General features: G+C 42.7%; 1 protein-coding gene across 1 annotated transcript in view; it reads left to right on the top strand.

Moving 5' to 3' along the window:
• Positions 1 to 25494, top strand: part of rims2a (regulating synaptic membrane exocytosis 2a) — a 141430-nt gene that overhangs the window by 62871 nt on the left and 53065 nt on the right. The window contains 11 exon segments of the mRNA XM_069702107.1: positions 5589 to 6529; positions 15082 to 15293; positions 16572 to 16691; positions 18341 to 18440; positions 18605 to 18728; positions 19866 to 19912; positions 20172 to 20284; positions 21334 to 21381; positions 23635 to 23765; positions 24802 to 24973; positions 25299 to 25452. Coding sequence (XP_069558208.1) covers positions 5589 to 6529; positions 15082 to 15293; positions 16572 to 16691; positions 18341 to 18440; positions 18605 to 18728; positions 19866 to 19912; positions 20172 to 20284; positions 21334 to 21381; positions 23635 to 23765; positions 24802 to 24973; positions 25299 to 25452 — 2162 coding nt within the window.

Below are 25494 nucleotides of genomic sequence, written 5' to 3'. Positions count from 1 at the left end.
CTTCTAATCTTTTCGGGTTACACTTTTTAATCTTCCAGGGCCATAGTGTAATCCTATGATTTTCGTGAGCCATGGATTTGATACATTATGCTGCTTTTGATAAGGACAGTGTATTTGAAAAAGATGATTATAACTGGAATTACTTCTGGAGCAGTGGAGGTGTATCAGGCGGTGATGGCAGCAAAAACAGAAGCCATGTTTAACGCAAGATCTGAGAGAGGGCTGAAATCTGAAGAGCAAAAATTACAATCATTACACCCAAAAGAACATCCTTGTCATCATACTTTCCATCACCATGTCAGGTGAAACACTCCGTCTGTCAATCATATAGCAAAGCCACCGTCGCCATCCCTGAACTGAATCTCCTTGTCATCCCCGTCCTTGTCTGTAGCTGAATGATACACTGTTAGAGCAGAGGATTTCTATAGTTAGCTCAGAACAGGACAACAGCAGCAACAAGGGCTGCTGTTATTCCCACAGCAGGACCGCGCTGAAGCCCTGGCCTGTATTCCCATAATGCACCATTCAGACAGTGAACATGCCTCTCTGTTGTCGGCCTGTTAGGTTGATTCACTGCTCGTCGATCTGCTGCACACCACGCCGCCTGCGCCGCGGCTCGGTGCCTCATGTGCGGTGACATCACATGTGGATCTGTGCGACATAAGCGGGACGTGATGGAGGGAGCGTGTCGCCGTGTGGTTCGTGACTCAATCATTGCAGCAGCCGGTGTCACAGGCATCTTAATCCCATGGTGTCCCATCCTGCCTTTTCATGCTCGAGCCAGACAAACACGATGCTGAATGCACCATGCACACCAGCTGCACGTTAAGTCACAGGCCACAGTTAACCGGCATCTACTCCTTTATTTCTTCCCTCTAATTCACAATCATTGTCGATGATATCTCCGTTCCCTTTTCACTTTCTGTTTCTCCTTTCTTTATCTCGGTGTCACTGAGGATGGAATGCAAATCTGAGATCAGTAGAGTGTGTCATGGCAGAGCTGTGCAGAGCTCAGAGGTAGACACGGGGAGGCTATTACAGTAGCAGTGGCAGCTGGAGAAATGGAGGAATATTGCACAGTACAAAATGTAGTGCTGCGCCACCGCTCTGTTCTGTAGACTGAGGGCTGGTTCAGTGCAGACGGCATTAGCATCATGATGCAGATGCTGATGGAGGAGAGCGGGTTTTGCTAGCTTGCTTGCTAGCTGCCACAGACATTTCTCTGTTTGGACAGGAAGGACGTACGAGGCTAAACGGGAGCAGAGAAATGTGATACTTGTGTCAAGATGAGTTAGAGCTCGTCAAAGGGCGGTTTGTTAATGTCTGTTGGAGTTTGCTTTGTGCATCTACTATGTGCATGTGTGTGTTCTGGGTGTAGCATTTCAAGACAACATCCCAGAGAGGACATGAGCCTGAAGCCCTGAGGACACCCTGAGGACACCCTGAGGACACCCTGAGAGCCAAAGTGGAGCATTTCTGAGCAGCCAGTGCAGTACCAAGCACAGGCATACACACACAGGAATGCACAAGTTAACACATAACACAAACCTCCACGATCATCAAGTCACTTTTAAAGATGGATTTTCCGTGCACATCACACCCTCCCCCACCTTCCCCCACACCCTCCCACCCGCGTCACAGCACCTCTCCCTTACTCCAGCACATCATCTCTGTTGCCGCCTCACTTTGAATTTGTGAACGAAGCGGCGCTCAGTTAGTGTCCAGGAGCACACCATGAATAATGCAACAACTGTCATGTGTTTTTCTCCGGCTTCGTCTGACTCACTGGTGCATTTGGATGCGAAGGTGATAGGAGGCATTTGTTTTGACGTGAAACAGAAAGGAGAAGTCACTTGTGTGAGCTGGCTGCCTCCTAGAGACTCAGAGTGGCCTTTTGTCTTTGTCTTTCCTGTAAATAAGGGTGTGTTCATTAAAGCACACATCCATTCGAGTCTTGCTGTGTTTTCCATTTCTTCTTTGGTGCTATGATTGCTGCTGTGTTTTGTACAAAAAAAGAGAAGAGGAAATCACTCATCTGTTGACCAGTTTGTGGCAAATACAGTCGCTTCTTTTATCTTGGATTTTCTGTTGATGAGTGTTATGCAGCAGATGATGGCCATGTCTTTGACTGTTCACTCTTGTCCTCCCAGTAATGTAGCAGACGGCAAGTCCTGTGCCATCTTTTTTCTTATGAAAAACATGCCTTATAACTGGTATGTCAAATATCAATTCTCTACACTTTTATTAACCAGCTGTTGGGTCAATCAGAATCCCGCAGTCACCAGTTATTGCTTCATGTTATCTGTAGTGAAAACACAGGTCAACATTGGCATCCTTAAAGGCAGATTGGTAGTTTGTCAAAAGCTGCACAATCTGTCACAATCAGCTTTAATATGAGATATCTGGCATTAATATAACATTTAAAATGGCATTAATTGATTATTTTAGCCACTTAGGAGGAACAAAGCAAGCTGTTAAAACAAAACTGGCAATTATATATAAACTCACCTTGGTGTGGAAAGTGGACATGCAACACATTGGACATAGGTGACATAGGTCATGTGACTGAGGTCATTTGAAAAAGTACAAAAGTGCTAAAGTCCATGCAAGGAGGTAGATTAGACCATAGACTGTATATAAAAGTGGATGTTGCTTCCGGCTCTGAAAAATGAGACCGATGCAGAAGTGCCTTACGCTGCGACACCACCAAGTGCCGCTAGAGGTTGGCTCCAAAAAGACTCCAGCTCCATAAGCTCCCATTCAACTAGTCTCATACAATTAGCCAATCAAATTTCTCCATGAGTTATCTCGGTGTTGTCAGCTAAAGTTGCTCCTTCTTATTCGTTTTCTGGCGGTCCAACTGAAAATAATCCCGTTATTAATGATAAAATAAGCTTAAAAAAAAAAACGGAGTTTTTGGTGGTGTGTCTGTTTGATTGACAGGCCTGTGGTGCAGTCAGGTTACAGCTATCGGTGGGCGGGACGTAGTATCGTCAGGTTTCCAATCAGATCAGTCAGATCCCCCGCTCGTTTCTTTCCAGCTTGCCCAAATATGGTCACTACCGGCTTGAGATTTCATTACAACCGTTCACAAACAAATGCGTGACGTCACTGTTGGTTGCAGCTTGGATGGAACCAGGGTTTGAGTCCACTACAAAGCAAAGTGGATTTCTTTAAAGGAATCTTTCCCTAAATCATTGTTGTGCCTTTTGTGCCGTTTTTGTGTTTCTCATTTCCTAAATGTGACGTTGTACTCCAGTGGACTTCTGGGTTTGTTGTGATGCCGGGTTGCATTATGACCTTATAGAGTTGTTATGGTTAGCACACTGTGGCCAACAGCATTCACATAGCAACATTACAAACACTCATGTGGAGTCCCGTTTGTTTCCTTCTGTTGAGTGTAACGTAATATTCATCCTCCTCTGATCTCTGTTTGCAGTCATGTTATTCTGTCCCTTCTATTATTAAGTAAAACTAACTTTTATGTACCCTTGTTGCTGGAAAGCACATTTTGTACCGCACTATTGCTCAACTTCTGCCCCTCTCTAACAGCCCATATTTTAACTGTACAGTAGTTCATGAACTGTAAACAGCCCTCATTCATCATTCTGTCTCTTCCTGGTTCTGGCACTTCACTTCAGTGAGATTATTCAGTGTTCGACATAGAAATTCAACACAGAGAACACAAAAAGCATCTTCTTCCACACGTGCCTCTCCATCCTGCTTATATCTATTGTTCTGCACATCCATTATGCTCAGACGAACCCGAATCGTCTGTGATCCAATACGCACCGGCCAAACCTCCTCTGTCCTCTCCAGTGAAACAGCCAATCACACGTGAGCAGTCCTTACCTTGGCCAGTGAGCAAGGCTGACAGCAGTGATTTATGAAGCCCTTTGAAATTTATGGAAAGTTGTCACGTACAAAATTAAGGAGATGCTTCACAGAGCTTTTCCCTCACCAAAATGTCATTATTACTCTGGAGGAAAAGTGGAAGAAATGTAGGAGAAAAGTGGTTAATGAATAATTGATTCTGAACAAAAGAATAAATGCATTAATGCACAGTTAGCCTCCTCTAGGCTTTTCATCCACTTCCTGCCTGGTTTCCTTTTTGACAACCAGACAATGATAAAATGATTGACAGCTAATTTTAGAAATATGAGGCTGCTGACTAGAACCATACTTGAAAATAACCATTTTAGCTATTTTTTCCAATTCAGGACTTCACTTTAATTTTGATCTATTTTATCAACACATATTTTTAGACAATGTTTGAAACACAGCATGAGTTTAATGATTTTTTTGTTAGTTGTGTTTGTGTCATCAGCTGTTTTCAACAGAAGGAATAAGGTGTTGAAATAAATAAATAAATAAGGTCCTCTGAGGTTCATAGATTCCGACAACTTAAACATGTTGTTTTTGTCTCTCTACGTCCCTCCATGTGCGCTGCACTGTGCACACAAATACAATCAGTCAATCTCTGAATCATTTATCAATGCAATTCTCTCAGTACACCGACAGGTTCCTTATCTGTTTCCCCTTGCATAAAGTCACACACACACACACACAGACACAGACACACACACACACACACACACACACACACACACACACACACACACACACACACACACACACACACACACACACACACACACACACACACACACACACACACACACACACACACACACACACTCCCGCAATTAATTTGGAAAACACTATCAGGTCATATCCGGGCAGTTTGTATAGTTCATCTCGTGCCATCCTGTTGTTTATAATTGATTTAAGCACTGATATCAAGAAAGTAATCAGATGCTAGCAACATGAAAATGAAGTATTGCCTCTGTTGCTGAAAGAGTAGAATATTAAATATGACATGGTTGTGTTTGAAGACAAACAGGATTTTAACTGTATGACTGTGCTGTAGATTTTCTCAACGTGGAAACCTGCGCTTGTATTTGGAGAATCAGGCTTAAAGCTACATGTATGTATTACCTGTCATACTTTTTCATTGGGACAGATCCATAAGTTGGTTTCTCCATGAATATTGTTTCTGTAAACTCTGATATTAAAACCTGATTGCATGAAAAACATGCCAAAAGGAGAGCATTAGCCAGCCATGTTGCAGAGCAGTCAGAGTCTCTTGCACTTGTGAGAGGAGGGAGTGGTGCTGCATCCTCCTGTTTGGTCCCATTTCTCTCTCTGCCTTTGTATGTGTGTTTGACAGAGACAGTGCAAGCTTTCATCAGGGTTTGACAGGGACTGAAGTGCAAGGCAAAGTAAAGTGAAGCTACAGACGACAGACAAAAGGGCTCAGCCTCAGCAGAGTAGCACAGAGATGTGTGGAAAAAAGCACTGAGGCTATTATTTCATTAGTAAAGTACACGTCCGCTGTATGCTCACTGGAAATTTGATTAAACATTAAAAATATGCATAGACAAACTTCAGTTCTTTTAAACTTGTGATTTTAATCAGGCCAAAGAAATTATCATAATAAACTGTATATTCAAAAAAACAGACAACATCCAGTTCAAAGTGAACCGCATAATTCATTTAATACTTTTGTTCCCCTTTGTGGTCCACAGGAAACGAAGCCCATCTGCATCCAGGGATCCAAACCAAAAATACGACCAAAGGGAGGGGGGTGACCACTCACAGTATGCCCCGACGGACGGCGGCATGCCCAGATCACCGTCCGACTATGGGGATGGGGACCCTCGGCGGGCTCCGCGGGGCCCACACATGTACCCAGATGTGGAAGCAGCGCGGATGGGCTACCGGGACCGGCGGGGCCCCGGACGCTGGCACTCCCAGGAATACCCGCTTGACCAGGAGCTAGATGGACCGCCCAGCGAGTACGACATCCAGCGGCAGCGCCAGGAGGAGTTCCAGGCCCGCTACCGCAGCGACCCCAACCTGGCACGCTACCCTGTCAAACCGCAGCCCTACGAGGAGCAGATGAGGATGCACGCTGAGGTGGGAAGGCTGAGGCACGAGCGTCGACACAGTGATGTCTCCCTGGCTTACACGGAGCAGGATGACCCCGGCCCCATCCGGCTGTCCCGTCAGCATCTCACCGAGCGCCGGCCGCCGATGGTGGGACAGCGCTCCTACTCTGTCGACCGCTCCTCCCCGGGGCCCATGGGCCCAGGCCTCGGAGGCCACAGAACATCCAACCACAGCCCCCCGACGCCTCACCGCAGCCCTGTGCTGGGTGACCGGTCAGGGGACCTGCGGAGAGGAGACCTGGGGGATCCCATGAGGAGGCAGCAGCACCACCTGGACCCCAGTTCGGCTGTCCGCAAGACAAAGAGGGAGAAGATGGAGAGCATGTTGAGGAACGACTCTCTGAGCTCAGACCAGTCAGAGTCGGTGCGCCCGCCACCCCCCAAGCCCCACAAAACCAAAAAGGGAGGGAAGATGCGGCAGGTGTCACTGAGCAGCTCAGAGGAGGAGCTGGCCACCACGCCGGAGTACACCAGCTGTGAAGACGTGGAGATAGAGAGTGAGTCAGTCAGTGAAAAAGGTAGGAGCCACCACACCACCAGCCTCCTTGTCTGCTGCTACTTTACCTCTGCATACAGGCTTTTTCAGCATTACTCGATATGGTTATCAAAGCTTCTCAGATGATTTTTGTGCAATCATAGTCAGCCTTCTTTCTTATTATTGACACAATATTGTTGTTAGAAAGACAGATTTCCTCTGATTGCAATTTGATTATTGTTTTTGTCTCATGTTGATACTGATTTTTTGACTCAGATACTGTTTAACCTTCAGACTCCCCAGTCCGCAGTCTATGTATGTGCTTTGTGTATTTATGTGTAGGGCTCATTACTTTCAGTTTAAAAAACATTTAAAGTTATCTGCGTTTATTTATATGATTTTATCTAGTTTTATTTGAGTTAAACACTCTGTTAAAAACATGAATAATATAAATACATATTCAGAAAAAGATATCTTTTTATGCATGAATTTTTTTGATTCTTAAAAATGACAGGTAGAGCACACAGTAATAGGCAGTGTATAGTGTAAGTACAGCGTAATAATCAGCATTTTGTTTTCAGTAATTATCAATTGTGAACTTTTTAAAAGGTTTGGTTTTATTCTTTTTATGACTTTTTTTTAATTTTTTTATAGCAGAAGACACAACAACCTTTGCATGTGTCGCAGTTACACTGATTTATATTTATAAAATTGCTCTTTTTCAGTAAACATCTATAAAAACTGAAAATGATGAGCCTGATGTTTGTGCGAAGCCCTGCTGTGTTTTCTGTTTGTCATTAATGAATCTACTCTAACAGCTCCCGTGCCTTTGAGGAGGAGGCTTGTGCCTTCATGAGCCAGCCAGATATGTTTCAGTGTGGATGTGTGTTTATGTGTGTGGCTGTGATTTGAAATGAATGTAGCGCTGCTGCCTTCGAGGCTCTCTTCTTCTGGCCCACTTTGCCAGGTCCCACACCAGCTGTTTCACATGATCTGATGGTGGACAGTGTTACATAACGACAGGCAGAGGGAGACAGTCAGAGGGCAGGGGTGGGGGTGTCGACACAAAACAGAAAACAGAAGTGGACATCAATCAATCAATCAATCAATCAATCAATCAATCAATCAATCAATCAATCAATCAATTACATGTTAAAGTTGGATACAAAGCAAAACAACCAAACCATATAATTATAAAACACCACTTAAAAGCCGGACTGAAAAAGTTTTTAGTTCTACTTTTAAAGATAATATTTTCAGCCCTTGTCAGATTCTCTGTCAGGTTTTTTCCGGCGGTTTGGAATGCAAATGTTTTTAGAAATTTCATCTCCAAATGTTAAATGCTAAAAGAGAAGAACCGGTGAATCTTCCTGCCTCATAAGCCAGTAGCATTTCTGAGAGGTAGTCTGGTGGAAAGCAACACATATTGCCATATAAACTATTATAAGAATTATAATTTCAAAACAAAAACTTATCAGGTAACCAGTGTAAAGACTTTATAATGGCTGTAATGTGCGCTCTTCTTTTGGTCTCTCTTCTCTCGTGCAGCAGAATTTTTTATTTATTGTCGCAGATGTGTTTTATTCTGTGGTAGGCCAGAAAAGAGAGCATTACAGCCATCTGACCAGCTGGTTATAAAAGCGTGCATCATCTCTGTGTTTCTTGGAGAGTGATACCAAATGTCCTTCACCTGTTTATAGACACAAGCACACTTGCCCAAGTGTGTAAACACATTCCAGCAAGCAAACAGTCCGAGTAACTGAAATAAACGCCACTTTGAATAGAATCAACATCAAAAGCAGTTGTTCAGGCTGTTAGTTTCTCCACCTGGTTGACAGTTGTCGTAATTACAAATTGATTTTGTTGTCAAACCTGTAATTACGGAGGCATTTACCTCCCAAATGTTAAAAGTACCAAAGAGAAAAGAGAGAGGAGAAGCCGTTGGCAAACAGAGGGATGAAAAAGTACAGTAGCACAGTTTGCTTTTGTCAGTGACACCAGACCAAAGCGCCTGCCACATGCTAGAAATGTTTAATCTAGAGGAGAGGAGAGAAATCGAGTTGGTCTACTCTGTTATGTAACTGTTCTCCACACTGAGAGAAGCAGCCCTGCACCAGCATTACATTATTGATGTGGGAGTTCCCAGGTAGCCATGGAACAAAAATAGGGAGAAAGTGGGCTGTTTGGAGGGTCACAGTTTCTGTTGTTTCTGTCTGCGTCTGTCTGCCTCCTCCACAGGTCAGCCTGTGTGGGATAGAGAAGAAAAACAAAGGACAAAGCTGAACTGTTGACCTGAATCAGTATAGTTCTCCAGGCTGGGTACAGTACATCCTCAGACAGATGATTATGTGGCGCTATCTCTGGTCTTTATTTACTTCTAATTGGTAGTTTCATTAATTCATGACATAATTAAGGCTGCTGTGATTCAGTGCATGCAGGGAGTCTGATAAATGGTTCAGAAAATTCTACTGAACCATCTATTTTAAACCAAGTGTCCTTGTTGTCAAAGTAGACTTAATTATGGGATAGACAGAGACACGATTCAAACTAAAGGGCCCAGATTTGGACATGTGACTTAAAAATGTAAACCACACGGTTAGGCATGCACTACCTCGATAAGTCAGTGCCTAGAATTTACCAATGCAGTGAATTAAATGTGACTGAAGAATGCGCAGATGTGTTTCAGCTGTATCAGGTTGAGCAGGTATTCTATACACTCCCCAAAAGAACATCCTCACACAGTGATCATGATTGGGTCTAAAGAGCTGATACTGTAACACAATGCCAACCAAGCACTCTGTGATGTTCCACTGAAAAACAACATCAAACAGCCAGAGCAGCTATAGAAAGAACATCAATTGTGAGACCAAAGCAGGAGAGACATTTAAAAGGGGGCAGAAATCACTTTTTGGCCACATCATCCGTCAGCATCTCGGGGACTTGTACATTCAGCTTGACTGGACGGCAAGATGGGTGCGTAACAGCAGGCTAAGCAGGGTGCATGTCATGCTCTCAAATCTTCGATACATCGAGGGGGCCTGTGAGGAGGGAGGAGGGCTTGATGGGATGAGAATGGGGGGGGGGGGGCAGTCCAAGAGAAGGAGGAGACTGGAGGAGAGAGGGTGTGCCAGCTGTAATGGGCCTGACTCTGTCTGTGAGACTGATTTATTGTGATGGTCCTCTGCCTGTGTTTTCCTCTTTATCGATTCCCCTGACATGCAGTCTCATAATAGTGCCGAACACACAGAAAAGGAGAGGATGGCTGGCTAACTACAGCAGACGGGTGGACATTGTGTAGTGACAACCTAAGTTACATCCTCATTAATGGCTGTTGGGATGAGTTTTTGCACCTCAGTAAGTCTGTTGGGTTTGTGGTCTGTGCACTCATGCTAGGTCTTAGAAAGATAGTCTTATCAGTTTAGCTTTTTATACCTGGATAATATTGGTGTATTTTGTGATAACAGGAGATAGTTGGGTCTTTTATATCAGAATAAAACTTCAAGTGTTACGGTCTGCCTTCGCCAGGGGTTTAACATGATACTGTATCACCTTCCTAGCATGGCGACTATGTTTAAACATACACACTGTTTCACCCGTGCCTCTTTTCCGCTCTCACCCCTTGAATTGTAGTAAAAACAGCATCAATAATTAATGATCCAATTAATAGTTTACACTGGTTTTTATTGAGCCGTCAAAGTGATGGAGAGCCTGCTAGTGGTGAACTCCGCCACTGCCTGCGCTCTGCCTTCGACCTGAATCAGCACATTGTGGGGCCTCAGAGCTGGGGCGAAGCGGCCGGGCCGGGCGCAGACTGCTGATGCTCACAATTTATGGCCGTGATGAGTTTCCTGCTCCCTGAAAAACCACACAGTTCCCTTGCTGGGGATCAGTGCCCAATTATGGCGTGCCACTGTTAATAAAGTTTTTGGGGAAAGAAAGGGGGAAAGGCTGGACGTGCCTCCATGCTGGCAAAGTCGTTTTCACAAACGTTGAAGGTGGGCTGGGGAGGGGGCTGCTGAAGGTGGAGGTGAAATTATAACTGATATAACCTTGAAATAAACCTGTAAGTCTAAATCTATAGGTCCAAATAAAACAGATAAACACAAAGCTCAACATACGGTTATTTTGTTTATTAAATGCTGGCCTGAAGCTGTTTGGACTGTTATGACCACATTATGCAAGTGACTTGTTCAGTGAGAGTGAATACCACACCGAGCTGTGCTCCGGTGTTCGGCTGCTGACAGAACAGCAGCTGGAAGGCAAAGGGGGTAATCACTGTTGTCAGCTGTTGGTTAGAAGGCCACGGAGGCCACAGCCTGTCTGGGGACATCCATAATGTTTTATCACACCGCATAACTGTGTACAGTAAATAGTTTTAGCACTCTCTGAGACTGATGGATGCAGAGTGGTAGCAAAGGGAACGGGACAAGGAGAAAAGTTTGGTTGTTTGGCTTGAACTGACCTTGCAGCTCCGTCGCAACTTTGAAGAAAATTGTGTTGAAATCTTGGAGAGCTTTTTACTCAAATACGGATTATGGTGTTAAGTATTTGTTAAAACACAACATCAAAATAACAACAGATAGTGAAGATAGTTCATTTCAGGATCATCTTATATAATTGGTGCGATCTAATAATGCAATAATATCCGATAATAGTGCATTGTAAAGAATACAAATTTGTAACCTCTGAAAAAAATATTTAAAAAGCTATAGGTCCTAATTTTATAAAACAACACTGCTAAAAATTGTACCAAACATTTTCAAGAGTGACACAAAGTCTGGCTTTGTTAAAAGACAGTTTCAGTCTTAAGTTTTATTCTCATAGTTTTGGATATCATTATGAAATAGATAGATAGTTACTTTATTAATCCCACAAGGGGAATTTGTTTTCGCTACAGCAGCATTATAGGTACAGGAAGCAATAAAACAGCAGTAAAAAAATATTAAATATAAAAATGCACGGTATATACAATAAAATAGAATAAAAATAAGTAGAATAATGAAATTAAAACTAACTAAACAATAGTGCAAGGATTTAAACAAACAAGAAAACAGACAACCAATGGTGTTATTGTTGTGTGATGGATTTTGCCAGAGGTGAGTTATTGTACAGTCTTATTGCAGTGGGCAGGAACGATCTCCTGTATCTGTCCTTGTGACAGCGGAGCTGGAGGAGTCAATAATTTCATTGCTAAAAAATAAATCAGGTAGATTAAAAAACATGACTGCTCAAACAAACCTATAATGTAGCCAGAACTGGGTCACTATGACTTAGCAGTATTTTACATTAATTGTTGGGTTGGTGGTTCAAACTCCGGCCCGTCCTGTCCACTGGCAGGTGGGTGCATTGTGACATTTCTGGCTATATTTATTCACACTGATGCTATCTTTATACTGCAGTCCTCTTCCATTTAGTTTTTTTTTTCTATACTGAAAATCCTCTTTACCCTCGTACGCTCCAGCTCCCCCATCTCCTCCTCCTCCTCCTCCTCCACCACATCCAGAAGCATAGGCAGTCTATTTTTATGCCTTTCCGTCAGAGTTCCCTGATTTCCTTGAGATTGAATCCTCAGCCAGATAATGCTTGAAGGAGGCCTGTCCTCTATAGATCCATTAAGTTCTACAGCTCTTTGCAGGGGCAGTGAAGTGTGTGAAATGTGATGTATATGGTCCAAGGGTGGCACAAGTGCAGTGTTTTCAGATGACCTTACCCGTACCTGCGGCTCTATGGTTTACTACGGACTACATACTGTACATTCATGCAGGCACACAAGTATACCAACAGCAGCACGTGTACAAGTGAAAGACAGCCGTTTGATGAACGCCAGTCAGTTAATTAAGTATTGTTTAAAAGACCCCATCTCACCCTGTATATGCTTTAATAAGAACACGTTCTTTTTCCCTTCTTAATTCCCTTCATTTTTGACTTGTAAGTGAATAACATTTAGAACTGTAAATACCCGTTGCATCTTTATATTGTGATGTTGAAAGTTTCAGACGAAGGTCTCTGGACAGAGAGGTGACCAGTTTCTCAGCAGTATTTTACTGATGATCAAAAAAAAAAATTATTGAATAAGATTTTCTTTTCTCCAACTTTGAACTTTCAGTCCTACTAAACTCCATACTGCTCTCCACTAAGAATCTTAGCACCACCTTTGGATTCAATATTTTTCCACTCTTTTGATTTAGCGTGGATTTTTAAGCTTCCTAATCAAATCGAAAGTATTCATCAACTCGCTGCAGTGTGCATCAACAGAGGGGAACAGGCCAAATCCTGTAGGATGACAGACAGATTTCCATTAGATGAAAAACACTGAGTTATTGTTTGAGGTGTTGTTGTTTTTTGTCTCATGAGAAAATCGTGTCTTCTCTGTTTCTTTTGATGGCAGCATCACATCTTCACCAAGAGAAAAGGTTATAGGTCTTTATTCTCTTATTCTCACCCTATTCTTGCTTTTTCTCTTGTAAAAATATGAAATAGAATAAAAATAGCTTCAGAAACCTCCATCCTGTAACATCATCGTAGTCACTGGCCTGTCTTTTTCCAGGCTGCATGTCCACTGATACTATACCACAGAAGTTGTAATCAGAGCCTCATCTTTAAAACCTCTCCCTGGTGCACTTTAGATTGAGGTCAGTTAAGGCTGTGTGGCACTGCAATCTGAATCCCCAGTTAAACACATTAGAGATCAGCCCTGCTCTCTCCCACAGATGCAGCCACGACAGGATAAGATAGCAGCATGCTAACTTTGTTTCAACAAAATGTGCGTTGTTGTCTGCTGATGTCAAATAAGAGTCCAGCCAAAAAGTTTCTGAAGAATGTAGATGAAAATCAAACAGGGAGGATGTTTGTGTAGTAAGAGGGCAGGTTATCAGTCTTGTTTTTGAAGCTTTACTCCTCTCTGTTTGACTTTTCATGATACAGAAGCTTTGAAGAAGAAGGTTTGAAGCACAGTGTCAAATAATGCAGTAACGATGAGGTTCATGAGTTTACCTTTTGTGTTGAGCCAAACAGATTTGGATGCACAAAATCTTATCTTGTGATCAGTTCAGATAGTAGATGATGGACAAAACAACAGTCATGCTATCTTTTCCCCCGTAGCGTGGAGATTTTAATGTTTTAATATTAAAACTCCAGCTGCAAAATTGCCAAAAACCCATATACTGTAAAATATAAAACTTTGTTTGACGACTCATAACCAGTATCTTGTGAAAGTGGTACTGCTGTTTGAATTTTCTCAAAGTTAAGACCACATTTTCCAAATCAACCTCATTTCTTGACAATATTCAGAAGGTAATGTAGATCCTTTCCCCTCCTCTTCATCACCACACTGCATTTATTATGACGAACAAGATGTGTTGAGGGACATTGATGAATGGATTGAAATGATGGTAAATAGTCTGAACTTTATCACCTTTGCTATCTCAGAGGGCTTTACACGGTTTCCCATCCACCCATTCACACACACACTTATAGCATGCAAAGCGTTCACCTGCCACCAGGACCAACTTGGGAGTTCAGTGTCCTGCCTAAAGACACTTTGACCTATGAAGAGGAGGAACTGGGGATTGAACCATCAACCTTATGATTAGCGGGAAACCTGCGCCACCATCTGAGCCACAGTCACCTCCTGAAAAAAAACTTTCCTTCTTTCAAAGCAATATTCTTAGGTAATGTGAAGCAGTCCAACATATTTCGTCATCACAAATTTCAAATGCAGCACTGAAGCCAGCTGAGGTCAGAAAATTCTCCAAATATGTAACACCTACACTTGTTGCAACATTAAAAGAGGCTGATTTCTGCTGCTGTCAGTGATGAGTTTCCATGTTCTCAGCGTCTCTACAAGGCTCTTCCTTGTATGTGCTGGTGGAACGCATACAAGACTTTTTTAAAGAGCTCTGAATTGTCTTTAGGTTTGACTGCAGCCGTCTTGTCAGCCCGGTGTTGAGATGGTCCAGTCAGCTTTGAGCATTCCTGCATTATTACCTGAGCTGCATCTTTCTTTCTCCGCAGGACTCTTAGCGTTGCACATGACGAGCACCTTATCAGCTCGGGCAGTATGTGAGAGTGTGTGTGTGTGTGTGTATGTGTGCGTGCGTGCGTGCATAGATGAATGCTTGGATGTCTTGTTTATGTGTGTTCTGTGTGTGTGTGTGTGTGTGTGTGTGTGTGTGTGTGTGTGTGTGTTCTGTGTGTGTGTGTGTGTGTGTGTGTGTGTGTGCGTGTGTTAATGTCTGTATGTAGTGCACTGTGGTGTCCTCACTTGTCCCTCTCGCTGTCCTCTCTCGTGTATGTGCGCCCCCTCCCCCCCACCTTACAGGAGATTTGGATGGCCATTGGTGGGACCATGCGTCATGGCATAGCAGCGAGGCTTCCCCAATGTCTTTGGTGAGACATGTGGAGCCCTGCCTTGACCCTCCCTACCTACCTACCTCCCTCCCCCATCTCTCTCTCCCCTCTCTCTCTGTCTCTCTCCTCCCCCATCCCCCCCATTCTCCCAGAGTCTTTTGTCATTTCATGTTTCCTTTGTTTTATTTACACCTTTGCATGTTGTTTTTTCTGTTTTTCTTTCTGTTTTTTATCCCACACTTGTAGGGGACAGTCAAAGGGGAAAAAGAAAAACTATTGAGCAGACATTTATGTCCGAGCCGACACACACCTTATCTGAGAGGCAAAAGAAAATGGTGCGCTTTGGGGGACACTCATTTGAAGAGGACTTGGCATGGTGTGAACCGCAGGTTAAAGACTCGGGAGTTGATACGTGCAGTAGCACTACCCTAAACGAGGAGCATAGCCATAGTGAGAAGGTACTGAGACAATCTAGCCTGCATTTTGTTATGATTATTATTTATGACCTACCCATCCAGTCTTTGTTTGCTCTCTGTCACTAAGTGTAAATAGGTGAGATGTTTTTGTTTTTTTTTGGATTTGATTTGACGTTGTATAAATTGATTTCTCTTGCGATTTCGTTCCTTTTTGTTCGGTTACTTTTGGCTCCACCTTTGCTCGGTGTTGCCGAAAAAAGTCTCTTGGGGACACCCTCTTTGCTTGCTACTTGTACTTGCTGTTTTGCTCCCCAAACAGAAACTACACATCTTACAGTAGAAAAAAAAAAAAGAAAGTAGAGCATTGACACACAACCTCTCTGTTTGTCATGGCACTCAGGAATGTGGGTCTCTCCTAGTTGCATGCTCGTTCTCCTCCGTATGTTGTGTTCTTGCTCTGCAGCGGTCCTGTTCAGTGCAGTAGGAACACCTTTATTCAGGCCCGTCCCTGTCACTCTGCTGCCCTTCCCCACAGCACCCAGTCCAGACAGAACCTGTCCCCCTGCCCGACTTTCCACTCACTTCTATAGCAAAACCCAAAAAGCACACCAAACAGGGAAGATTGGATTTGTTTTGCACAAAAACGTAAAACATTTGTTTTTCTTTTTTCCCTTCCACTGCCGCGTCTGTGATTTCACCCTGTCTGTGTCTCATGGCTTTCTTCTGTGCTGTCTGTTTTTCATCTTTTTTTTAACTTTAACCCGGCACCCTGTGGTCTACTTCATTTGTTCTCCTACCATTGGTTACTTTTCACCCCCTTTTTTTCTGGTGGTTGTATGTTTGTGTGTAGTGAAGCACCGGAGCGAGACTCCGGTCTTCCTGCTCCTGTTTGAAGAGCTGGTTTGAGGAGGAGTGTTGGGGCTGCTTGCTTTACTCTGCATGGGGCGTTGCATGTAGCTCACTTCACCCTCTCACTGGCAGGTTCACACAAGCTCTGGAAATAGTACTTTAGACTATTGATGAGATGTATTTTGTCTTTAAAATTGTTATATATACTTTTTTTTTTTCCACCAGCAGTAGCATAACAGATAATATGACACCATTCTGAATGAAAATGACTGAGCACTCTTCTATCCAAACACCAAAGCAGTCTGAATAATTGAGCAGAGTTTGTGTGAACTTTGTTCCCCAAGTGAAGTAATACAGTGCTACCCTGATGTCCCCTTTCACTGTAGACAGTTGTCTGCTTTGGTCTGAAGTGATCAAATTCAAGTGGATGAGTTGTTAAACAAAAGGTGTGTTGTTGCTCTGACCTTGTAGCACCCGGTGACGTGGCAGACGTCCAAAGATGGGGATCGCCTAATAGGGCGTATTTTGCTCAACAAGCGCATGAAAGATGGAAGCGTGCCTCGGGACTCAGGAGCTCTGCTTGGTCTGAAGGTGAGTTTATATTTCCGTCTACCTGTGTGTCTGCAGGTAGGATCCACACACACACACACACACACACACACACACACACACACACACACACACACACACACACACACACACACACACACACACACACACACACACACACACACACACACACACACACACACACACACACACACACACACACACTGTTATCCTTGCTGTAATTGCTATCATTCTACTCCCAAAATAGCATCTTAAAATATGCACATCTATCACATTGACACAAAATGTGTGAGTAATAGGTTTCACTTAAAAGCCCCATCATATTAAGGAATTCTGTGAAAATGTGACGGGACCATCTGTGTTGGTTACGGACATCTATGCTAACATGTAGCTGTGAAGTCGGTGATTGCGTGGCCTCTCTTGTGTTTGGCTCACTGAATTTGGCTTCCAATTATTGATTACATCACCGTACTACTCAGTATTAATATTCATTAGAGGCTTGATTATATCCCAGATGAATATTAATGAGCAGCGTTTGATATTAGGCTGTATAATTTTCTGAACTCACTCACACTGAACTACTTTAATGAACTGCATTCAGCTGCTCAGAGAAAACAAGTCACACACTGCCCACGTTTGACAATTGAAGTATTTGTTTTTGTTGTTTCAGTGTTTATTCTTTATACCATCACAGTCTTATACATATTTACATTCTTTTCAGTATCGCCTTCTGTATGGGACTTACTCTTATAATGTCAAACCTTTTATCAGTTATTTGTTTCACTGTCGTCACTTTGTTGTGAAAGCATCGGCTTTTTTGTTGTTGTCGATTTTCCGCTTCACTTTTCAGTTGCATCTGTAGGTGGTGCACACTGTTAAAAAACAAATAGCAGAGCAGCCTAAGTCCAGAAGAGCCTGGTGGGCCATGAGGAGAAAAAATAGATAAACCGAGAGCTGCAAGATGGGGAAAAATCATTACTGATTGAATGAGCCTCCTGAAATGGCATGTTTGTGTCTGCTCAGTGCTTCTGTGCATTTCTGTCCGCTCAGCAGCAGCCAGCCAGCTCGGCAATCCAGCCAGTCAGTCCATCAGTGAGGCTGCCAGCCTCACCCTCACTGTCCATCTCTCTCTCTCTCTCCCTTCTCCTCTGCAAGCCTCCCTCTCCAGCTCCTGTCTGTTACATAAAGCCATTTCATTTAGCAGACTCCCTTAAGCTCCTTTGTATGTTGGCATTCAGCTGCCATTAAGAGGGATTTTTAGTTGTATGATGCCAATGTATGCTGAGCGGAGTACATCAGCTCAGGACTGTACAGCTCTAGCCCACGGCCCTGCACTGCTACAGAGTGTGTCTCTGGGGAGGAGACCACAGCCCTGGACATATTTCTTTAAAAGACAGAGATGCACTTTTACCATTGACCCTCTCCTTGCAATGCTTTTATTGTAGATTCATACCTCGCAGGCAAGAGCTAAAGCCGTGACATCCACAGAATAGTTTGAGAAAAACAAACCTGTCTTCTTTTTTAAGCTGCAGTGCTCATGTTACATCTTTTTAGGCAATGCCACGGAGACTTAATGTGGTGCATTAAACCTGCAGTTATGAGAACAGAGCTGACGTTTAGCTGTACAAATGTATCGCTGGGCTAATCCAGTCCCCTCTCTGCTTCTACAGGTGGTGGGAGGCAAGATGACAGAATCTGGTAGACTTTGTGCTTTCATCACTAAAGTGAGGAAAGGAAGTCTAGCAGACACTGTTGGACACCTCAGACCAGGTATTAAAAACACACACAAACCTTTTTATAGAAATTTAACTCGTGGATTTGTTGAATTTCATCCTTCCCCAAAGAGTATTATGATGTGTATATTTCATAATGTGCCAACACAAACAGCACAAGCATAAAAGATGACATTCAGTGTCTCTGGTGTTTTTTCGCAGGTGACCAGGTGCTGGAGTGGAACGGGAAGCTTTTACAAGGAGCCACATTTAAAGAAGTTTACAATATCATATTAGAATCTAAGCCTGAGCCGCAGGTGGAACTGGTGGTCTCACGGCCTATAAGGTGAGAGCTCACCGTCAGCGTCACACAAACACCATCCACCCCACTGTTTCCCTGACAATAAGCACAAACAACCATGTTGACGGTAACTAGGTGGAATTTGTGCTGGATTTGTATCACTTTTTTTTTAATATTAAATCAAATATATAATATAATGTATAATAATACATAATATACCATAATGAAGCAGACTACTCAATCTATTTGCCAACTTCGGTTTCAAAGTAAGATTTTTTAGTACGTAACAAATACTGTAAAGCCATGAGAGACTAGGATCTGTCCAGAGCATCTACCTGCTTGATTAATCAACTCAATTATTTTATCAATCAAGTTAAATGTTACACTTTTGCCAAGCAGCCAAATATAGTGTTTGATTTGCAACACATACAGGTTTAAATTAATAATAAGATGACGTAAAAATGAATCGGCCGTGCAGTGAAATGAGTGATAAAAAAAAAAGACTTAGAATATTTTCAGATGTGATTCAGTCAATCTGAACAAAGATTCACATTTTAAAAATAATACTCTAGCAAACATTCATGTACAACATGCATGTCCCAAATTCAAACTAATTATAGGAAGAGATATGCATCAGATTGTGCCTACTTTAATTATCTTAATCTTCCATTCACATTTTTCTCTGAAGCCCTTCCAGTTCTGATGTCTTTACGCTCACTGCCTCAACGTCACTGCTTTTGTGACTCAGAGCAACTTTGTGTTTAAACTGTATAATACAGACACTTGAAAAGGGGAATCTTGGAGGAGTTGTGTCCTCACAGAATGTGTTTGAGAAGGAGCGGCGCCGACTTGTTTAGTCAACATCTGTTCCTCCTTCCCTCCGGCTCCCTCGTCTCTGGCCTCGTATGGGACCGAATGACGCACCTGCCGCTTCGCTCGTACTCCAACTGTTTGTGAAGAGGAAATTGTATGGAAAAAAACAGCAGCACCCTTGCTTTGTCAATTCCTATAGCTGACCTGCTTTGTGCTGCTGAGGGAGCTGTTGGCTGAATGAAGACTAATGCGGTGCTTATGGTCATTATAGCACAGTGCATTCAGCATTAGCTCAAATTGATCCTCTCCATCCCCTCCTTCTCTTCTGTCTCACACACTCACATTTATTCTCTCTTTTTCTTTTTTCAGAGATATTCCAAGGATACCAGACAGCACACATGCACAACTGGAATCAAGTGAGTCCAGCAGATTTCATTCTATTCATCATCCTAAAAACATCAAGTGAAGGAAACGTCTGCAGGAGTTGTTTTTTTCCCCCTCTGCCTCTTTCTGTTTCTGTCGTTTTCATGACAACATTTCTTGTCCCCTTTGTGTCTCTCGTGTTGTCTGTGTCATCTTCTCTCTCCTGTTTCCGCCCCTCGTGTCACTGAGACTACAAACTAAAACCAACATAACCACGAGATAATCTTAACCGTTTTGTCTGTGCCCTGTCAGGTTCAAGTTCTTTTGAGTCTCAGAAGATGGATCGCCCGTCCATCTCCGTCACGTCCCCCATGAGTCCCAGCATGCTGAGGGACGCACCCCAGTACCTGTCAGGACAGCTCTCAGTAAGTGACCTCAACTTGACATATAGTGCTACATAATAATCCTGCAGAGGGACTGGAGTGTTAGAGTACTCTGACCACTGAATGAAATGGGATAGTGTGTATAATATTCACATTGTGTATTCATTCTGCAACCCAAATTATGACTTTAATCTCCAAACCATTGTTAGGAGTTCCAGGCTCTGCATCTATCTCTCAGCCTGTTTAGCTGGCCCTTCACCAACTCAGCACAGGGCTGTAGATCAGGTTACGTTGTGTGTTGTCCATTATCTGGTATAAAAACCCTCCTGGGGTAAACGGGTAAAGGGCTACATTAAAGCAGGAGATAAATCAACTCTCAGATTTAGGATCCACATGGGAAACAGCTGAGTGAGAGCTCCAGGACATGTTTCTTCTCTGTATTTATGAGGAATCGTTGGGTTTGACTGACACAGGGTTTGAATATCAATCTGCCCCACACTGACACATATAATACATTGTGTAATACAAGTGCATCCTGTCAGTCATAAAACAACAAAAAAAAAGAATCTCCGCAGCCAGTTAAATCTTTTCTCACCCAGATACCTATGTTCTATATTTCTGTGATCCAAAACTAATAACCACTGAAAAATAAACCTCAGAGGACCCTCAGTGCCTGATGAATAATTCTACACAGTAAAGAGCTGTCTGTATGATATTTTTGGAGCAGTCTTCAAATCGTGTCTGTGGATAACAACCGTGTTTAACGTCACTGTGACGCAAGCTTTGAAGCGGAGGAGAAAAGGTCCAGGGAAGACAGACAGATAGAAATGCGAGCCATTGATAATTTGCTGAAAGGGCCGATGCAGAACAAAGCAGGGAAGCACAGGGACAGTTAATCTGCGATGAGGCAGAAATAGAATATAAGATACAAATGAAAGGTGATACAAGGAAACAAGAATGAACCAGCTGGCCTAAATCTTCCAACTGCAAACTTCCTGTTGTATTGTGAGTTTTTGTGTTGTGGGGTTTTGGTTTTATTGCATTTTCTTTTTTTTTCTTTTTTGTTTTGCTCTTTAATTTTGCTTATCCAGAGCCAAAGCCTTAGTAGAAGAACAACGCCTTTTGCCCCTAGGGTCCAGGTAATGGGCCCTGTCTGAAGGGCACAAACTCTGTTTGGTTTTTTCTCATTGACTGTTGACTGGCCTTTTTTTTTTTTCTGTTTCCATACTTTGGAAAATGCATTCCCGGGGAAATGGCAGCTTCAAGTTTCCTCTCCGTGCAGTGCATTGTGTCATTTTCTTCTATTTGAGTTCTTGGTATCACTGTTATGATAACAATTTCTCTTACTCATTTTAACCCATTCACATCATTACTCCCAAGTAGTGCATGCTCAACTAATCCAACACATTTTAAGAGACACTCTTCCATTGCCTAGTTTTTTGGACTGCAGTGATTGAACCTGTGTTGTGTAGTCACTTTTTGGATTTTCTCTCGGGCAATGCAGGAGGGTGTCTCTGTAATTTTTTTCTAGGACAAAGGACTTGGATTTGTTCTGCCTCAGTGTGACATGAAGCCTGGCCTCAATAACTCGAACCCTCCACACATCCACAGAAGGACTCCTCCATGTGCGAGTTGAAGTGATGCTAATTAGCAGATCACAGCTGATGGCTGTGTGGTTTCATGTTGCAGTGAAAAGATACCAAGTTCCACGTCCTGTTTGGGAAGCCAAAGCCAAATTGCATTTTCCCTTCCGGATGACAGTTAACGAATAAGCAAATTGTACCTCCCAAATAACTAATAAGAAGTTCAAACAGAGCAAAGCCTCGGAGGCTGGAAGGTTTCCCTCTTTTAGTCTGTCATCTTTAATATCAGTCTGTCTTTTTTTGTGCTTTTTGTTTTATGATCATGCAGTCGAATCACTTTGTGTAAATCTGAATTCTTAAATTAGTTCGCCAGAGGGTTATTATGCCTGCTTAAAACTTTGGTTATTTATCTCATGGTTATGTTGTTTTGTTAAAGAGAAACTCTGCTATGTGGTCTAACCAATAGGGAACATTATTCATATGCAGATGTCTGCAAAGATTCACACTGTGGGTTTTCAAATTCAAACACACACTACTGAGTTAGAATTGAGGGGAATGATTAGGTTTTATATCTGTGTATTAATGTGTGTATTCTTATTTAAATATGTTTCAGCTATTACATACTTGATTGGACAAATTGTAAAGGGAACTGAATTTGACTAGTTTACTATTGGATCACATATATTAGCACACAGAATAGGATACACTTATTGCAGTTTTTTTTTATTTTTTATTTTTTTTATACAATCACAGTTTTCATGAGAGTATATTCATGTTTTGCAATATCTGGTATTTTGGTGGGCTATCAGTTTACAGATTCCTGGTACAATTTGTTTGCCCATTACCCTCGTGCTGTCCGTTTCTGCCTCTATCAGATCGACTGACTTGTCTTGAATGCTCTCTCTTGCATTGCTGCATGTGTAGCTGTTAGTCTTAAACAGTGCAGGTCCCTTTCCATCATCATATGTGTGATGAAGTATGGACAAGAACTTAGAAGTTTTACTTCTCATTTCATGTAATTTCTTTAAGACTTCAGTTGGACTTTTTTTTCCTTCTTCTAAGTGTCTTCTGCTGGAGTCCATACTTCCGTTTCAGCGTGACCCGTCTTTGAATCCTCTCGCAACAGCATGATTGATTTCTCCATATTGATCCCCATTGAATATCTTAGAGAACATTATTACTCAGAACATCATCACTTGTAGACGGAGCACATTGTTAATGTTAGAGCATGTTGCCCCTATTATTTCACTTCAGACAATGTTAGGTGAAATGACACTAAGGCTAATTGCATTTATTTAAATTGTAATAAACTTTATTCATCACTGCAGAGGGAATAATAAACATAAACAAATAAATACAAAAACAAAAATTTTGACATAAAAGAAAAAAGAAACACAATGCATACAGATACGGTATATGAAGAAGCACAACACATTACATTCATTAAAGGAGGGTCTTGACATGTTTAGCATTGTCACACCATATTAACACTGATATAGTAAATTCCACATTTTAATGACCTGTAAAGCTTTGAAAAACTGTCCCTCCAAGCATGTGACCCGACATCATTTTACCAGCTAAACATATTTTCCTGGAGGGTGAATACAGGAGAAGACACCATACTGAGGTCAAAAACTGCACGTTAAAATAGAAATGGGACGTAAACCCATTAAAAGATGACATAGATGCAGAAACTTCCCCTCTGACTTGATGAAGCTGTCTTCTCCTGCATTATTCCCTCGGTGTGTTTTAATTCGTCTTGGGCCCTGAGCTGTCTCTCAGCAGGCTGTCTCTGCTCTGCCCCCGCAGGTCAAACTGTGGTACGACAAAGTGGGCCATCAGCTAATCGTCACCATCCTGGGCGCCAAAGACCTGCCAGCCAGGGAAGACGGCCGGCCCAGGAACCCTTACGTCAAAATCTACTTCCTCCCTGACAGAAGGTAAGAGAAGAAACAGTTACCATGATTTCATGTGTTTATTTCATCTTCTTTTGTTATGTCTGTACATTTCATTCACCGGGACACACAAACTTTAGTGAACAGAGTGGACTGATAATCATTTTTTGAAAGTAGATTATGTTTTAATGTGTTAGTTTCGGGAGCATTGATGCGATGCACAGGGTCACCTGTCTGGTGCTGTGTTCCAAATAATGTACTAACACTCACTCTTGAGTGCATCAGTGCGTTCACACTGTCAAGTACAGAAGCATGCAGTGCTCTACAAGCACCAGGATGATGCACTCACTTGGTCCAAAAGAGAAGTGTGAAACGCTGGACGCTTTCCACCCTAAACGGTCGCCATCTTGAGTACGTAGAAGAAGGAGCGGTTCTACCGACATAAAGAATTTTCAAATTAAGACGTCTGAGGAAGCTGCAGCTGTTCCTGAACACAAAAGTTGTTTTTTTTTCTTTGCACTTCTGCTGCTGTATAGAAGCCACCAGTGTGTGTTATTGTGTCTGTTAAACAGACACAATAACACATACATTTCTGGGTAAAATAATTTAAGCTGCAGATACTTTGGTGGGTGATGTGTTCACATGCTGAGGTCATTTCCGGTCAGTTCAGAATGCCAGTGTGCGATTTGAAACAACATTACTTGGTCAAAATTTAAGTACTACACAAGTCCTAACATGGAAGAACACTTTTCCCTCGTGTACCGAAGTATGTCATTTGGAAAACATCAATAGCTTTTTTTCCATTATCATCTGGAGAGGCTGTATGAGTATCTGTGGATGTATCTGATTACATGGTTGGTTGTTAGGAGTAGATTTGCATCTTGTTAAGCAGTTTTTCCTCATGCACTGATGAGGAAGTGGATATTTAGATGGAGCTAGTACAATCACCACGCCATCACCTTCCTCATGGGCATGCTCTGATGCTGTGCTCTGTGCTGTGTCGTGTTTTTGATCTGTTGTATTCGTGGCTCTTACCTATCATGGTTGTAAATAAAAACAGTTTGAATTATTGTTCCTCCAGTGACAAAAGCAAGAGGAGAACAAAAACAGTAAAGAAATCCTTAGAGCCCAAATGGAACCAGACCTTTATGTATTCGCCGGTGCACCGGCGGGAGTTTCGGGAACGCATGCTGGAGATCACCTTGTGGGACCAAGCCAGGGTGAGGGAGGAGGAGAGCGAATTCCTGGGAGAGGTAAGAAAACCAAACCGCACCCATCTGGGACACTCACTGACAGCATCTCAGCTTATCCTGTTGAATCGGGTCAGGCCCTTCACAGAGCTGTTGCCCAACAGAAGGCGTCTGGTGGTCTGGCCCTTGTCCAGCATGGACAGGGTACTTTTGTTGTTTTTAATTTCTGTATAAACCTTTTGCAATATGTAAACAGAAAGAAGATGTTGGGATTTACACACTCTATGAATGTTGTGGCACATGTGCGAGATGCACGTTGCTGCAATTGCTTCACTGAAGTCACAGATAAAAGCTACCGACGTTACCGAAGCCTTTTCCCCTTCACCAGATCCTGATTGAGCTGGAGACGGCTCTTCTTGACGATGAGCCTCACTGGTACAAGCTACAAACACACGACGTGTCCTCCATCCCACTCCCACGTGCCTCCCCGAACGCACAGCGCAGGCAGCTCCACGGAGAGAGTCCAACGCGGAGGCTGCAGAGTAAGTAACACCTCCGTCAGCGACATGTATCGGAAAACCTGC

Source organism: Brachyistius frenatus, unplaced genomic scaffold, assembly GCF_029030835.1.
Source record: "Brachyistius frenatus isolate BFR_SWC_R1_liver_20210118 unplaced genomic scaffold, ASM2903083v1 Contig_40, whole genome shotgun sequence".
NCBI classification, from domain to species: Eukaryota; Metazoa; Chordata; class Actinopteri; family Embiotocidae; genus Brachyistius; species Brachyistius frenatus.
Note: the sequence above shows the minus strand (reverse complement) of the source record. Positions and strands in the feature narration are given on the sequence as shown.